The sequence below is a fragment of the Chionomys nivalis genome, chromosome 4, assembly GCF_950005125.1.
Source record: "Chionomys nivalis chromosome 4, mChiNiv1.1, whole genome shotgun sequence".
Taxonomy (NCBI): Eukaryota; Metazoa; Chordata; class Mammalia; order Rodentia; family Cricetidae; genus Chionomys; species Chionomys nivalis.
In genome coordinates, this window is record NC_080089.1 from 99,831,111 (window position 1) to 99,847,122 (window position 16,012).

The following is a 16,012-nucleotide window of genomic DNA, read 5'->3' on the forward strand; positions in this document are numbered from 1 at the left end:
ACCTGGTTGAGTTCCCCAAACCCATATGGAAAAGCTAACAACCATCTGTTCTAGGGAATCCAGTAACTTCTTTGGCCTCCTCCAATACCACAGAAAACAGTTTATGAAAAAGAATTGTTTAAACTTTTGTATAAGTAGTTCAGGGATCTGATTCCAATCCCCAGCAGATTCTGGAGTTGGTAGAAAGCCCTGCTTCCAGCCTGACAACTGAGTTCAAGCCCTGGGAACCAACTATGGAAAGAGAATCACATTCTAAAGAAAATGTCCCTTGGCAGGCTGGAGAAATGGCTCAGTGGTTAAGAGCATTGCCTGCTCTTCCAAAGGTCCTGAGTTCAATTCCCAGCAACCACATGGTGGCTCACAACCATCTGTAATGAGGTTTGATGTCTTCTGGCCTGCAGACATACAGACAGAATATTGTATACATAATAAATAAATATTAAAAAAAAATGTCCCTTGGCTCCCAAACACTCCATCTTCTGCCCCCACCCCACCCCCGAAAAAAGGTGGGGGCTTTGGCATGAAAACTCGCAGTGTACAGGATAAAAGGCTTTAGATCCCCCTTGCCATAACAAAGTTCAGCTCTACTGAAGCCGCTAGAGAATGAGTCAACATCTTTCCATTAGGAGTGTTTCAGGCTTGCATCCATTCTCACCCCATTTAGCTCCTATAGAAGTCGGCAAACTAGTGCACTCCTGACAGAGTGCAGTCGTCATCCCGAGAAGTGACCCCGACACTGCTCTCCATTCTCAGAGTTTAAGCTAAGGAGTGTCAACAGAAAACATCACGTCTACCACTCATAGATTTTCTTTTTATTCAATGTTAATGTTACAGAGTTCTTACACTGTCGAACCATGCCTGAGAACCCAAAGAAAGAAATGGTGCAATGGACAGCCTCATCCACCCAGACAGTGTATTAAAACTTGATTCGTGTGCATTTCGATAATTTCACAATCTTAAAAAAATTATAACAAGACTTGGAATTTACATCTGCTGCAGGTCTTCAGTGTTCCAGTACAGTATGCCATTAAATGAACCTCTTCACATCTGTCTTCGTTCAATTCTCAAACCTTAACCCCAAACAGAATGGGGCTTGGGGATGGGGGAGCCTACTTTAAGGTAAGTAGGTGTCTCAAGGTGTGAGATTACTTTTTAAGGTTTCTAGTGCCCAAATAAGTCTCCAGTTCAATGAAGATCTCAAATGTCTAATCACCCAACTTCCTCCTGGCTGGCTCAGATCATGCCAACATTACTGCCCAGAATGGCATGCAGTTTGGGTCAGCAAACACTGGCCAACACCTCCTGCTTCCCACACTAACTGCTGCATTCATTCACCAAACTACAAGACACAGTCTCAAGCTGGGAGAGCTTCCTCCGTTACCTGTTTTCACTCCTGTCAGTACTGAACAAGTCTGAACTGCATTTTGCAAAGGGATTCATTAGAGGAACTCAGGCACTGACATCATGTACTTAGTTACTGATAAAGAGTATTTGTACTGAAGCATTTCTGGGGACACGGAAGTAGGTAACCGCCACGCTACTCCATTAGATGGAAAGGAATACAGCAGTGCCCTCTTGAAGGGCCAAGTACTACTGCAGTTACATCTCATTACTGAGAACAGAAGTGATACATCACTGGCAATTCCCCTGCCTTTCCAAGTGAACATCACAAAATATTCCCTAGGTGAACAACAGAGCTGTCTAGAACAAGGAATGTATCTACAAAATAGCCAATATCTTCAAATTTGGGGCACACACAAGATTTTTTTTTATCAGACACCATGCAAGATTCATGAAACTTCAGGGTGTTGGTGAGGTTTTGCACCTGTTGCTTTGAAATGTTAAGACAGGCCAGTGAACCCCTCCCCACCTGAGCAGACACCACTCTGTCCACAGCAGTTCAATTTAAACCTGATTAGAGGAGGATTGAGCAGCACCGGAGTGGAGCCTCTGGCATCCGCTGCCCTTTGTATCAAAGAAAGGCTATCTGGTTCCACCTAGGGATTGGCAAATTCACAGGTCATTTCACAATTCCAATGCCTCATTCAGGTTATTTTACCACACAATACGCTGTCCAAGAACTTACTCCAAGTCAAAGCAAGGCCTTAATGTGGAACGTAACAAGCACTATCTGAATAAAAAGGTATTCAAAGAAACAAGACTATCCCCCACCCTTTCCCCATTTGGTGGATCCAAGTTTGGTTGAATTGAATCTATAGCCACCTCATACTACAACTAAAAACTTAAATTATAAATCATAGCCCCACACAGATGATCCAAACACAACAGTTCTGACAGCGGCTTGTTCCAAGAAGTCTAATGTAGCCACAGCCTACAGAGTGTTCCTTAGAGTGGGCACAGAACAGGTTATTTAAGGTCACTTAACTCTTCATCTTTTACAGCAGATCAGAACCCAGATGGCTGACTTCTGAAGGCTTCCCGAAAGGAATCCAGTAGAGTTGGTTTCAAGGTTCACACTGATACTAATAGCTGTAACTTATGCAGAAGTTGTGATCCACATGAAATCCACAATTAAGTGCAGCAAATCTGAGGTAGTCAACCTTGCGAAGGCTCAGTATCTGAACATAAAGATGTTTGAAATGACCACTGGCTGCAGGTTTGGTTTTATATGCAGAGCAACTATGGAAACACAGCTGAATCTAATTCACAAATATTTAAGACAATGAAAACACCCCTAAATCCAACACACATCAAGATCAGTTGTGACTCTTGATCTTCCATAGTGCAACAGGGACAGTCACTGGAATCAAGGTCTTCATCAATCAGTCACTGTAGATCCAGATATGAGACGCTGAATGGCTGTTCGTGGTGGTTAGCTGTGGTCTAGTTATCTTGGGAGGCTTAGCAAAAACCATTGCTTAACTGTACTGTGTGTGGCTGTACTTCTGATTTTCAAGCACAGCATACTGGTTGTCTAGCTGAAGTTTAAGGGCCTGGTTTTTTGAAACCTCCTCCCTACCTCTATTTTTGTGTTTTACTACTTCAAAGCTCTTCTCCATTTCTTTATCCCTAAGGGAAAAGAAATGTAATCAGTAAATATTTCTTCTTCACTGGGGAATTTTGAAAGTATTCTTCCTTGAATTAAAAAAAAAAAAAAAGAAAAAAACAAACCTAAGAATCATCCTGGACAGGAAGGAAATACAAGATCCATATCAAACCACTTTAAGGCTTCAATTGAACAGAAAACATGTAATACTGTACTGAAGCTCTGAGGTCCCATCTTCTGAACAGACTATTTTGGGACCAACTTGAAGACAAGTGGAAAGAAGCTGTGTAACGACATTTCTCCTAAGACTCACTTCTAAGTTTTAGCAGTTAGTAGATAATACATCTTTATGCTTAAGGGTGCCTGTTTACTCAGTCAAGTAATGTTCTCATCATTCAACGATTTCTCCTCCCCTTTGCTTTGGGGGAGTGATCTGATTAGATCAGGTAAAGAAAGGTGTGTGGCAAGTCACTGCCCTCTCAGTCCCCCCACACATTTGAGGACAGAGCAGAGAAGCAAGTCCGACTGGAGGTCTAAATTCAAGCCAGCTGTGCTCTCAATTAGGCGAAAAGGCTGGGATTTACTTTAAAGCCACCCAAAAAAATTTTCCATCTGATGCCATTTACATTTCTTCCCATTTTATTTACTTTTGAAAATTCATGTCCCTAAATAAGATGTAGATGTGCCATATGTGGTCATTTAACTTCAGGTAGCATTCATTTTAAGTACCTGCTGAAATAAGATCATTTTTAGTATTAGATTTATAAATGCCAACATCTGTCTTCTACTCCCATTTATTGGGAATGCAATGATAAATGCTTTTACATTTCTAGCTTCCATATTTAAAAGGGACAAGCCAGTAATAATGTACTTATAAGAACTAACTAAATGCAGCTGTGACAGAAACAAAGCAGACAGCAAAGCCCGTCTTTAGCATCCTTTTTCTTGCTCTTTCCAAGGACTCTTCCCACACCCTCTGTCTTCCTTCCCTCTTGGGTACCCAAGTCCCAGCTGGTTCCCAAGTGCCTGGTCAGAGAACCTACTCATAACCTCACATACTTACTTCCGGCTCTCTACGTGCTTGGCAGTGGACTGCAGGGATGGGAACTGTGTGTCACTGTATATTTCTGGTGGTCCTTGAGGCGTTTTTCTTGTTGTGGTTAGCCTGGCCCCAGGAGGCCTATATACACCACTAGGCATTGCCGGCTCCGAGGTTTCTGTAACTAATAGATAAGGCATTTATTCAAATGTGTGGCCTTCTAATAACATCTTCTCACACTCCTGATCATTTAACAATTATGAGAGAAGGGGGCTGGAGAGATGGCTCAGCGGTTAAGAGCATTGCCTGCTCTTCCAAAGGTCCTGAGTTCAATTCCCAGCAACCACATGGTGGCTGACAACCATCTATAATGGGGTCTGGTGCCCTCTTCTGGCCTGCAGGCATACATACAGACAGAATATTGTATACATAATAAATAAATAAATATTTAAAAAAAAAAAACAATTATGAGAGAAGCAAACACTGATTCAGAAGGGATTTGGACAGGACAACAAAAGCAAAGTTCTGTGAAAAACAACTCAAAGTAGAAAGCTGCTCATCTCTAAGGCAGCGAGCGCTCTAACTTCCCTGAGAATAAATCTAACATGCCATACATGCATTCTGAGTGAGGTTACAAGCTTGAGGGAGGGGAAATGAGGAGTCCTCAAAGAGATTACCTTTTGGAATACAACACCAGAGTTCCTGGTGTTTCTATCAGTAAATGTGGTATTCACTTTCTTTACTCAGAAGGTAGTCTATACAAGTTGTCTTACCTAAAGAATTTATTTAATAAGATGCACATGTAGTATTTTAATTTCTAAAGATGATTTAAAAAATAGGCAATCCTTATCTTTATTTCATTCTCTAAGATCACTGGATGTTCAATTTTTCTGTTCGATCAGAAAACAGGAAAAGGCCCCGAACAGCTTAAAATCTTTTACGAAGGCTTATTTTTCTGTATTCCAACTGATCCTTGATATGGTTTCAAGCAGTGTTATTTTTCACTTTTCAAAAACTTTCTTTTCAGAAATTTGCTAGCCTACCCCATGAAAACACAATAAACATTCCTGTGTCAGCTACTAGCTGAAACACAATGTCTTTATAGTTTAAAAGACTGTTTTCTATAGGCTTAGAAGGGAAAGTTTACATGCTTTAATGAGAATCTAAATTGCACTTAGGATAAACAAATTTTTGGGAGTAGTGGAACATGCTCACAACATCAGTACTTGGGAGGCTGAGAAAGGATTAGAGTTCAAAGCCAGCCTGAGCAACTCAAAGAGAAACCAAATCAAACCTTAAATTATGTTCCAGCACATTAGGCACATGAGGCTTTAAAATAAAAAATTTTTTGTGTCTGTGGGTGGTGTAATTGTGGGCTGACATCCCCAAGTATTCAGGTGCGGCAATCAGAAGACAAGTTTTAGGAATTAGTTCTCTTTAACAGTGGATTCTGGCCATTTAAACTCTAGCGGAGTTATCTGCACACAGTGCAAAGCTGGCCTGTTTGCTCACTCATTTGTTTTTCAAACAGTCTCCACTTTGTAGCCCTGGCTGCCTCAACTGAAAGACTCTGTTTGCCTGTGTTCTGAGTGTGGGGATTCAAAGCAACACATGTAGTTATTTTAGATGAGTAAAATGAAATCTAGGTTTCAGTTTCTCAGTCACATGTGACTAGTGGCCACTATACCACTGCACCTTTCCATCACCTCCCAAAAGTCTACTGGGCAGCATGTTCTAGAAAAGACCAAAACAAAAAACAAAAACAAGAAAAATGTGTGTCTGTGTGTGTGCAGAGACCTCCGTATTGGACAGAAGAGCTGGATTCCTTGAAGGTGTTTGTGAGCCCCGGATAGGAGTTCTGGTTCTTCAGTAAAGCAGTAGAACACATAACTAATGAGCTATCTCTCCAGTTCCAAAGGAGCTGCATTTTTATAGGTTTACAGAGGGTTTCAGTGATTAAGCAGACTTGAAAAGAACTGGAGGCCAGCGAGATGGCTTGGCAGGTAAAGACACTCTCTGTGTATAAACCTGGTGGCTAGATTCAGCTCCACGAACTCACCACAGAAATAATAAAAATCAGAAAAAAGAAAAAAACAAACACATAAAACTAAGAGTTAGCAAACAAGCTATATCTGGCCCAACAACTGGAACAAGGCTACACCCATCACTGTTATGTCCATATCAGCTTCCATGCCACAGCAGCAGACACCACCAGGTCCTCTCCTCCACATTATTTACCATCTGGTCGTCACAGAAATTGCTTCAGAAACCTGACACAAAGAGGAAAGATACCAGCCCCAAAGCATAAGAACAATGCATCTATAAAAGCTGTGTGTCTGGTACAGTCCTGGAGTGGCCTGAAAGATTATCAATTTCAAGAGAGAAAAATCAAGCATCACTATCATGGTATTTAACTTCAGCACTCAGAGGCTGGGGGGATGGTTCAGATGTAAAGCGCTTGCCATAAAAGCATTGAGAAGTTAAAATTTACACCAACCAGAACTCGTGAAAATAACATGGTAGCAACATATGCCTATCCCAAGTGCAGTGTTGATACTCAGTAAATAAGGACGTAAGCTTTCCTTCTGGTATAATCCAAGCCTATGGAAAGAAACAGGCTCGGCGACAGCATGTGCTGCCTGTAATCAGCGCAGGCTTGGGTGAGTGGTGACAGAAAAACAAGATCCCGGGGAGAGCTGGCCAGCTAGTATAGTCTTTAGTGCGCTCTAGACTCAGTGAGAACTTGAATCAAAATGTGAAGTGTAGAGTGACATAGGAAGAGACAAGAAGTCAGCCTCTGGCCTCAACGGCCACACCCACATGAATACACAACACACACAACACTCACGCGTGCACAAACAATCTAAGGCTGCATAGTGAGAACCTGTGCCAAAAAGCAAGTGGTTGGAAGGTCTCTTGAGGAGTTAGGATATTACCAAAACATATTCTATGACATTCTCAAGGAATCAAAACAATTTAAAAACATTTTAAATTAGAAAAGTTGTCAGGAAAGCTTACTCCTGTGTAATCCCAGGAAAGGGGGAGGTAGTGGCTGTGACTTGAGGTCATCACTGCTATACCAAGGACTCAAGGCCACATGAGCTACACATAAAAAGGTGTTTCAAAATAAAAAATAATGCCGAAGATTTGCCAGCTGGAAATGCAGTTCAGTAATACGTTTAGCATGTGTAAGGCCCTTAGTTCAATTTCTAGCACATCAAAAATAAGCAACAACTTCAGGCTACAGAGATGGCTCAGTGGTTATGTTTGTTGAGCAAATAAGGCCCAGAGATCAGACCCATATAAAAGCTAGGCAGGCACAGCAGTCACCTATAATCCCTCATAGAGGTAGAAATAGGATCACAAAAAACAAGCTGGCTAGCTAGGCTAACTGCAATTGGTTTGAATTCCTGGTTCCTTGGGAGGCCCTAACCTCAACAAATTGAGTGGACAATGACAACAAGCTTCTGCCCATTCACAAGCACCTGTACAAACATGCACACACTCAGGCACAACACACAAATATATCCCTAGGAATTTTTTTTTTTTTTTTTTTTTTTTTTTTACAACACAGGGTTTCCCTGTCAAACAGTCCTGGCTGTCTGGAACTCATTCTACTGTATGTACCCTAGGCTGGCCTCGAACTCAAGAGATCCACCTGCCTCTGCCTCCCCAGTGCTGGAATTCAAGGCCTGCGCCACCACCACCGCCCAGTGATCCTTAAGATTTTTTTTTTAGTTTCAAAGACCTTTTATTCTCTTCATAAAATAAATTCCTGCTGATAATTCAGGTTTCAAGACCTTCCTAAGAGTAGCACCGAGGATGTACTTTAGAGGTCGAATGCTTGCTGATCAGGTGAACTACCTAGCTTGACAGTCTGCTGAACAAAACTTATGTGGTGTAATTTTTACAGTCCTTCCATTTGGGTCTTATTAGGAACATATACATCCAGATCCCCCTCTCCCAGGAATGGTAAGGTTCCCACCCCACCCCACAACAGGAACATATACCACATTAAATTAGCCTTTCAGAAGGAAAACAGGATTACCTATTACTGGAGCAGGAGGTGCTTGTACTGGAGCTGTTTTATTCCAGGGACCTGAAGATTTTTCTACTCCACTACCACCTCCACCTTCTTCCCAGTTATCTCCTGGATCTTCTCTCTTTTCATTATCATCATCTTCCTTTTCACTATTGAAAAACAAGTACATTTATAACTTCCCAAGTACCAGATGAATGAATGTACCACCACATGAAGCATTAACAAAAGAACATTTCTTTCTAATTAAAAAAGAAAAAAAAGCCGGGCGGTGGTGGCGCACGCCTTTAATCCCAGCACTTGGGAGGCAGAGGCAGGTGGATCTCTGTGAGTTCGAGACCAGCCTGGTCTACAGAGCTAGTTCCAGGACAGGCTCCAAAACCACAGAGAAACCCTGTCTCGAAAAACCAAAAAAAAAAAAAAAGAAAAAAAAAAAAGAACATTTCTTTCTGAAATATGGTCACATGGTACAGCCCTGACCAGTATGGAACCAGATATGTAGGTAGACAAGGCCAACTTAGATGTCAGAGATCTGCCTGTCTCTGCCACCCTCTGCTGGGACTTAAGTTGTGCACCACATGCCCAGCTAAACTTATTAGGGGAAAAAGGTGTTTGCAGTTGTATAGTCCAAGCACAACTTTTGAGAATCAGTTCTTTCAAGCATGTAGGTTCTGGAGCTGCAAACCAAAGTCATCAGCTTTAATAGCAAGCACTTTTATCCAATGAGCCATACTGCTGGGTCCCCAAAAGAATATTTCAATTAAAGCAAGCTATGTCCTAGGTGTTAAGACAAATTTCTTCTGGCTTATCTGGCTTAGTGTTCTGTCTGGGACTTTTTGTTTGAGGGCGTGTGTATGTTAATTAAACTAAATCATATTCAGAATCCAAGGCAAATTTTTTGACCTCCCTTTTAACTTGATTTTATGAGGCAGGGTCTCAGGTAGCCCAGGCTGGCCTTGAACTCAGTACATGACCAAGGATGGTCTTGGCTGATCTTCCTGCCTTTATCTCCCATGTGCTGAGACTCAAAGTGTAAGCCACCATACCCATCTTTTTTACGATCCTTTAATTCTTTAAAGACACTGTCCACTAGTTACAAGTAATCACTCCATTTAAAGACCAATGATAGCCACTAAGAGGAACAACTTCATCTTCAATCTGCATTTAAGACTGTATCTCAGGGGCTAGGGACTTGCCCTGGCTGTGATCCCACATACTGAAAAAAGCAAGCAGAGAAGTAACCCCTATCTGGAGACTAAGTATGGTGACCTCAGCACACAGGCTGAGGATGGTGACTTCAGTGATGCCTTCTCCAAGAACACAAAAAGTTACAGAGCAGATGATTTGTCACCAAGCCTAAAGACTCAAGTTTAATCCCCAGGACCCACAAAGTGGGAGAATCAACTCCTGCCAGCTATCTTCTGACATGCATAAAATAAACTTAATTTAAAAAAAAAGATGCGCGCGGGGCGGGGGGGGGGGCACGCCTGGAAAGAGATGGCTCAGCGGCTAAGAGCACTGACTGTTCTTCCAGAGGTCCTGAGTTTAATTCCCAGCAACCACATGGTGGCTCATAACCATCCATAATGAGATCTGGTGCCCTCTTCTGCCCTGCAGGTATACATGCAGACAGAACATTGTATTCATAATTAAAAAAAAAAAAAAAAGATGAAGAATATGGTCAATTCAAACTACAGTTTTCTGTTTTAACATATTACCTAGTGAGTCATTTAAAATGATACTGTGCTTACACTAACAAATTATATTTGTGCTATTTAAACCAACTAAAACATAAATATCAATACATCTACAGCAAATCCTTAAATTGTAATTTTAATGAGTACTTTTGAGTGCCAATACACAGGAACTGATGGATGAAATCCAGTTTCTGCCACCTCTTTCATTTACTGGTCAGGCTTTCAAGGTGGCACCAGCTAGCTTTTAGATAAAATAAAGATGACACACCGAATATAAAGAGCAAATGAATTAGCACATATAGTATCTAGAAAACCATCTGGCACATAAACATTGCTAGATGCTTTTAGATGCTTTAATATTCATATGCATTTTATACACGCTGCACATATATACCATCTTTATAAGACCAAACTTCAGAATTTTTTCACAAAACCTTTTTGTTTTAAAATTTTGAAATGTATCAATATAGTTACACTATAATTGCTTTAGGGGTAAAATAGGTACACATCTAGACATAACTGAATAGCAATGTCCCAACAACCTCATCTATCCAAGATTGATGAAGATTCCCACACAGACCTTCATGGCACTTACATTTGTATATACTGAAGCAGCAATTTCAGTTATTCATCCACACTTCATATCTATTTACTCACCAAAGCACTAAATCACAATTGCTCAACTGAATATATGGTTAAGAGCATTTTCTGTAAAAGTAAGACTGGAGTTTAAATCCCTGGAACCTATATGAGAGCCAGACACAGTCACTGTAAGCCCACCATTGCAGGCAGAGATAAGAGTATCCTAGAAGCTTACTGGCTAGCCAAAATGGTGTGATTCAGGTTCACCAAGAGACCTTATCTCAGAAAGTAAGGTGAAGAGAGATAAAACACCCCACGGACTCCTCTGGTCCTCAAATTCAACAGTAAAGAAGTAAACAAGCAGGCACACACTGCAAAACTCCAATTTGGCTTAAGCAACATCAATTGAAGTCATATCTCTTTTTAAGACAATGTCTCTCCCAGTATAGCTAAGGTTGGTCTTTGAATCCATGATCCCCCTGCCTCAAATCAAACTCTGGTATTATATGCATATCCCATCACAATCAGTCAGGACACCATTTTTCTCACCCCATCCCCTGAGACTTTAAAAGAAAAACTAACCACAAAATTTTAAAACACACTTAAGACTATAAACTACTAGAGCTCAGCAAAGCCTCTAGAATGACCACTGAAGAGCAATGACAAGCTGTTGCTAAGAACAATGAAATATACAGCATAAAAGCTAGTCTACTGCCGGGCAGTGGTGGCGCATGCCTTTAACCCCAGCACTCGGAAGGCAGACGGAGGCAGGCGGATCTCTGAGTTCGAGGCCAGCCTGGTCTATAAGAGCTAGTTCCAGGACAGAAACCAAAAGCTACAGAGAAACCCTGTCTCAAAAATAAAATAAAAAAGGGCTAGTCTACTTAAGTTCAAATAATATAGTACTCCATCCAGGAGTCTGGCAAGTGATTGACCTGAAACAGCCCAATGGGACTGTCCCTGTGCCTTAAACAAACAAGCAAGTATTTGGGAGGTAAAGTCAGGAGGATGAAGAGTTTAAGTTATAAAATCCTGCCTCAAAAAAAAAAAAGAATCAAAAATAAAAATGTTAACTAATAAAATTAGGACTGAGGATATGACTCAGTGAGAGGGAAAGCACTTGCCTATGGTGAGTGAAACCATGAGTCTGATTCCCAGCACTACAAAAGAAAAAGGGGCAGGGTTGTCAAAATAAGCTGGGCATGATGGTACATAACTAGGACCCAGGGCTGAAGTGGAGAATCAAACAAGTAAGACCAGCATGAGCTATAAAGCAAATTTCCAACTCCAAAAATGTTAAAATAAAGGCAAGGCTTTTATATTCTGCTGGAAAAACAATTCAATTTAAATATTCTCTTAACAAAACCAAATTTTATACCAAGTAAACTGCCTTCCTACCCACCCTTCAGAAAATGCTACTTTTGCCCACTAAATTCAAAATGGCCAAAAATTACCATTCAAGTCTTCAAGAACAAGAGCAGACCAAGAAAAGCCTAATTTTACCACAGAACTGGACCACATCCAGAGAACCAACAACTCTAGATAAAAGCAATCTGTAAACTCAAGCCTCAGAACAAAGAAAACAGGAACTTTCTCTTAATTTTTGAGATAGGGTCTCACTAAATTGTTTCAGGGTAACCTTAAACTCACTCCAACTCAGGCAGGCCTGATTTTTTTCAATCATCCTTCCTGAGCCTCCTCAGTAGCTGGGAATTAAGGCTTGGATCACCAGGCACAGTGGATAATTTCTAAAATATCCTCTTCCAAGAAGATATACTGCTCTTGGAGAGGCTCTAAATTCAGTTCCTAGAACTTAGGCAGTTCACAACTACTTGTAACTCCAGCTTCAAGGGACCAGATGCCCTCTTCTGGCCTTCTCAGGCACCTGCATGCATGCACGTCCCCAACCCAGATTCACATAAATAAATATTTAAAAGAAAAAAAGCAAACAAAAAACACAGCCACACCAATAAAATATTTTCTTTTTTTGGGGGGGGGACAGGGTTTCTCTGTAGCTTTGGAGCCTGTCCTGGAACTAGCTCTAGCTCCTCTAGACCAGGCTGGCCTCGAACTCATAGAGATCCACCTGCCTCTGCCTCCCGAGTGCTGGGGTCAAAGGCAAAAGATACTTTCTAAATTCCCTGATACCAAAAGGAATGTTCACTCTGGTAACCTCACAACATGATGGGAAAACACCCAGGGACCTTAATGCCTAGGTGGCATAGACTTAATTAATCATATATTAAAATACTAGCTGGTCTTTCAACAGACATTAAAATCATAAAGACTATGCTCTAGATTTCAAAGACAGTTTAGAGTTAAAAAATATTTTCTCCAACTCAAGTAATTCCTATGTGGTCACTGAAATTCTCTACAAATTACAAGCGTCTGATCAAAGGCAATTTAAAATTAAAGATCATTTAGTTTGTGTAAAATAAGAATTTTGAATTTTAAAGCAAAAGAACCCCATACTTGCCTTTTCTACTTATAAATCTTTAAAAACCCAGTAGCTGAAGGGATGGGATAAGCCTTCAAAAGGCCATCCTGGGTCACACATGTTAAGACCCAAGCAAAAGTACTTAGGATCTACAATCCCATCTCTACGGCAGTGCTAATTCTTGGAGATGCAGGCAGGGAAAAGCAAGGCCTCAGGAGGAGGGTGGTGGCTTTATGACAGAATGTTCTAGTTCATGACTAGGGTGCTGAGTATACAAGGTTTCATCGTAAATACAAATCTGTACCTGTAGCCGGGTGGTGGTGAAGTAAGCCTTTAATCCCTGAAGTCGGGAGGCAGATGCAGGTGGGTCTCTGGGAGAGCAAGGTCAGCCTGGTCTACAGAACTAGGGACAGGACAGGCTCCAAAGCTAAAGAGAAACCTGTCTCAAAAAACTAAGAGGAGCCGGGCGGTGGTGGCGCACGCCTTTAATCCTAGCAGTCGGGAGTTCTCGGCCAGCCTGGTCTACAAGAGCTAGTTCCAGGCCAGGATCCAAAGCTACAGAGAAACCCTGCCTCAAAAAACCAAAAAAAAAAAAAAAAAAACCTAAGAGGATGGAGAAATGGCTTAGTGGTTGAGTACTTACTACTCTTCCATAGGACCTAGGTTCAGTTCCCAGCAACCACATGACAGCTTGCAATTGTCTATAACTCTAGTTCCAGGGGACCTGACACCCATGAACTTAAAATTTAAAAAGAAAGCGGAAAAAAAAAAAAAAAACTAAGTGCAAGCACGTGGTAGTGTATTTAGTTGGAAACTAAAAGACCAAGAGTTCAAGGTCAGTGCTAGCTCACTGCTTTTCCAGAAAGCCAGGTACAGTTCCCAGCACCCAGGTTAACAGCTGTTAACTCAGACATTTAAAAAGAAATCTACAGTAAGTTCTCAGAGAGCTGTGAGTTACAGGGGGAGCTATTTGGGGGGGGGGGGGGAGTGCTAAAAACGTGTTAAAAATTCAAATCCATTTTAGCCAACTAAAAAATCCAAACAGCTTCAAGTAGGGAAACTCTCTCACGGGATTCTAGAGCTGGCGGCTAATTTAATGACCCCACGGAGGACTGCCTTTGCTCAAAACCAGGAGAGCTGGGCTTCAAGAAAATGTGCCTAGTACTTTTACCCGCGAAAGGTTATAACCCACTTGTAATCACACCCTACCTTATTTGCATTGCCTGAACTCTTAGTCCGCTGTAATCAACCTCTTTTTGCTCAAATTCTTTCCACTCATCTTCCTCCTGTGGAATAAATATCATCCGATTAATTAGAGTTCTTGGTCAACATGTTCAGACTAGGGGAAAAAGGGATCAAGGGACATCAGGAATCCTCAGCTGGTAAAGGAATCTGCAAAACATCGGATTAGAGATCTTGGTAAACAGGTTTCAGACTAGGAAAAAAGCGATCAAGGGCCACCAGAATTCTTGAGCCGGTAAATGCACCTGCAGCCAGCCTTGAAGACCTCAGGCTGATTCTCTGGGCCCACATGGGGGGAAAGAACTTCCTCAAGTTGTCTCCAAACTCCTCCGCACGCGTACACATGAGCGCGCACAACACACAAATAAGAAAATGTGATTTTTTTTTTAATTGCAAGAAGTACGACACAAACCTTTAATCCCAACACTGGGGAGGCAGAGGCCAGGTCAGGCCAGTTTTTTTTTTTTTGTGAATTGGAGACCAGGCCAAAGAGACCCTGTCTCAAAAAAATAAAATAAAATGGGTCTAGCGGCTGGATTGTAAAGTACAGCCTGAGTCCCAGCAAGATCCCGACACGTGCCTAGTTACCAAACGCCCTCTCTGCCGCCGCTTTTACTTAAAACCAACTACAGGGGAAAGCCTCGCGAAGAAAAATCCAGAGCAATTCCACAACTCAATTCCCGGCTCCCTGTGGCCGCGGCTGGGAGAACAAGCCACACTTCGCCGGCTACACAGAGGAGACTTAAAACACCTGAAAAACCGAAATCCAGTGCCAAGCAGGCTCTAGTGCAGCGGCGGCAGAGCACGGCACGTCACTCGGGGGACCGCGGCCCACCCCAACCCCCGTGGCCCAGAGGGCGCGGCGCGCGGAGGACGGCGGACGGGGGCGACAAGCCAGCCCCGGGGGACACCCCGAGCCCGCCCGACGTGCGAAGCCCCAGTCACGTGGCCTCCCGGGCCGGCGGGGGCGGGCACACGCGGCCGGTCGCCGGCCTCCCAACCCTTACCTTCGTTACGGCCTTGCCAGCGGGGCCCGTGCTCCCGCCGTCCCCTGGCCTCGAGGTCCCACCGTCGCCCGACCTGGCGCCGGAGCCCAAGCTCCCGCCATCGCCCGACCTGGCACCGGAGCCCAAGCTCCCGCCGTCGCCCGACCTGGCACCGGAGCCCGAGCTCCCGCCGTCACCCGGCCTGGCGCCCGCCGCCGCGCTGCTCCCGCCCGCGCCGCTCGCCGCGTTGGCCGCCCGACTGCTCCGCTCCTTCTTCTTCTTCTTGTCCCTCTTGGCGAAGAAGTTGTCCAGGCTCCGCTCCTCGGTCTCGGCCATGGCCGCGGCCCGGATGGGTGGGGCCGCTGGCGGACGCGGCGTTCGCGGTTCGGGGCTCTGGGTCAAGGCCGGCTGTGCGCTCAGGCTGCCGGGTGCGGCGTCGCCTCAGCCCCGCGGGGTCGCCGAGGAGCGGGCAGCAGGGCGGTCGGCTCCCCCCCCCCCGCGCTCCGGGGGACGGTGGTACGCTCCTCGCCGGGGCGGCGAGCGCCGAGAAGGGTCGCGCTCGCCCCGCTGCCTGAGGGACGAGGAACGCGCGCACCGGCAAAGCGCACAGCTAACGACGGCGCGTGCGGGAGGAAGCCGCGCGGGCCTGAGGAGGGGAGAGGGGACGGGGAGGGGAGGGAGGGGAGGAGGGAGGGCGGGCCACCAGCAGAGAGAGGCAGCGCCGCGCCTGCGCGCTCGGTTCCGCCCGCTGCTATGGGCGCGCCGAGGGGGGAGGGCGGCGGGAGGATACGGGGGCGGAGCTCCCGGGAGAGCCAATCAGACGCCGGGACGGAGCTCTTAGGTGACAATCCGTTCCTCCGACGGGGCGGTGCCGACATGGGGGCGGGGAGAAGCGGGTGTCTGCAAAAGGAGTGACGTCCTAGCGACTCCTGCCTCCGATTGGCCAAGGGTTTGCCTTGAGGGCGGGCATTTAGAGGGTTGGT

General features: G+C 44.1%; 1 protein-coding gene across 4 annotated transcripts; it reads right to left on the reverse strand.

The window, feature by feature from the left end:
• Positions 1–770: 770 nt before the first annotated feature.
• Positions 771–15,717, reverse strand: Cdv3 (CDV3 homolog). 4 transcript variants are annotated; one of them, XM_057768486.1, is made up of 5 exons: positions 15,051–15,717; positions 14,011–14,087; positions 8,095–8,237; positions 4,071–4,230; positions 771–3,030 (listed from the first exon to the last, which is right to left on the reverse strand). In XM_057768486.1, exons 1-5 carry the CDS (start codon positions 15,363–15,365, stop codon positions 2,880–2,882), a joined length of 846 nt encoding a protein of 281 aa, XP_057624469.1. In that variant the 5' UTR covers positions 15,366–15,717; the 3' UTR covers positions 771–2,879. The 4 variants fall into 4 exon arrangements, with proteins under 4 accessions (XP_057624469.1, XP_057624470.1, XP_057624472.1 ...); XM_057768487.1 differs by having other exon boundaries at positions 2,887–3,096; XM_057768489.1 differs by lacking the exon at positions 771–3,030 and adding an exon at positions 3,104–3,736.
• Between the last annotated feature and the right edge of the window lie 295 nt (positions 15,718–16,012).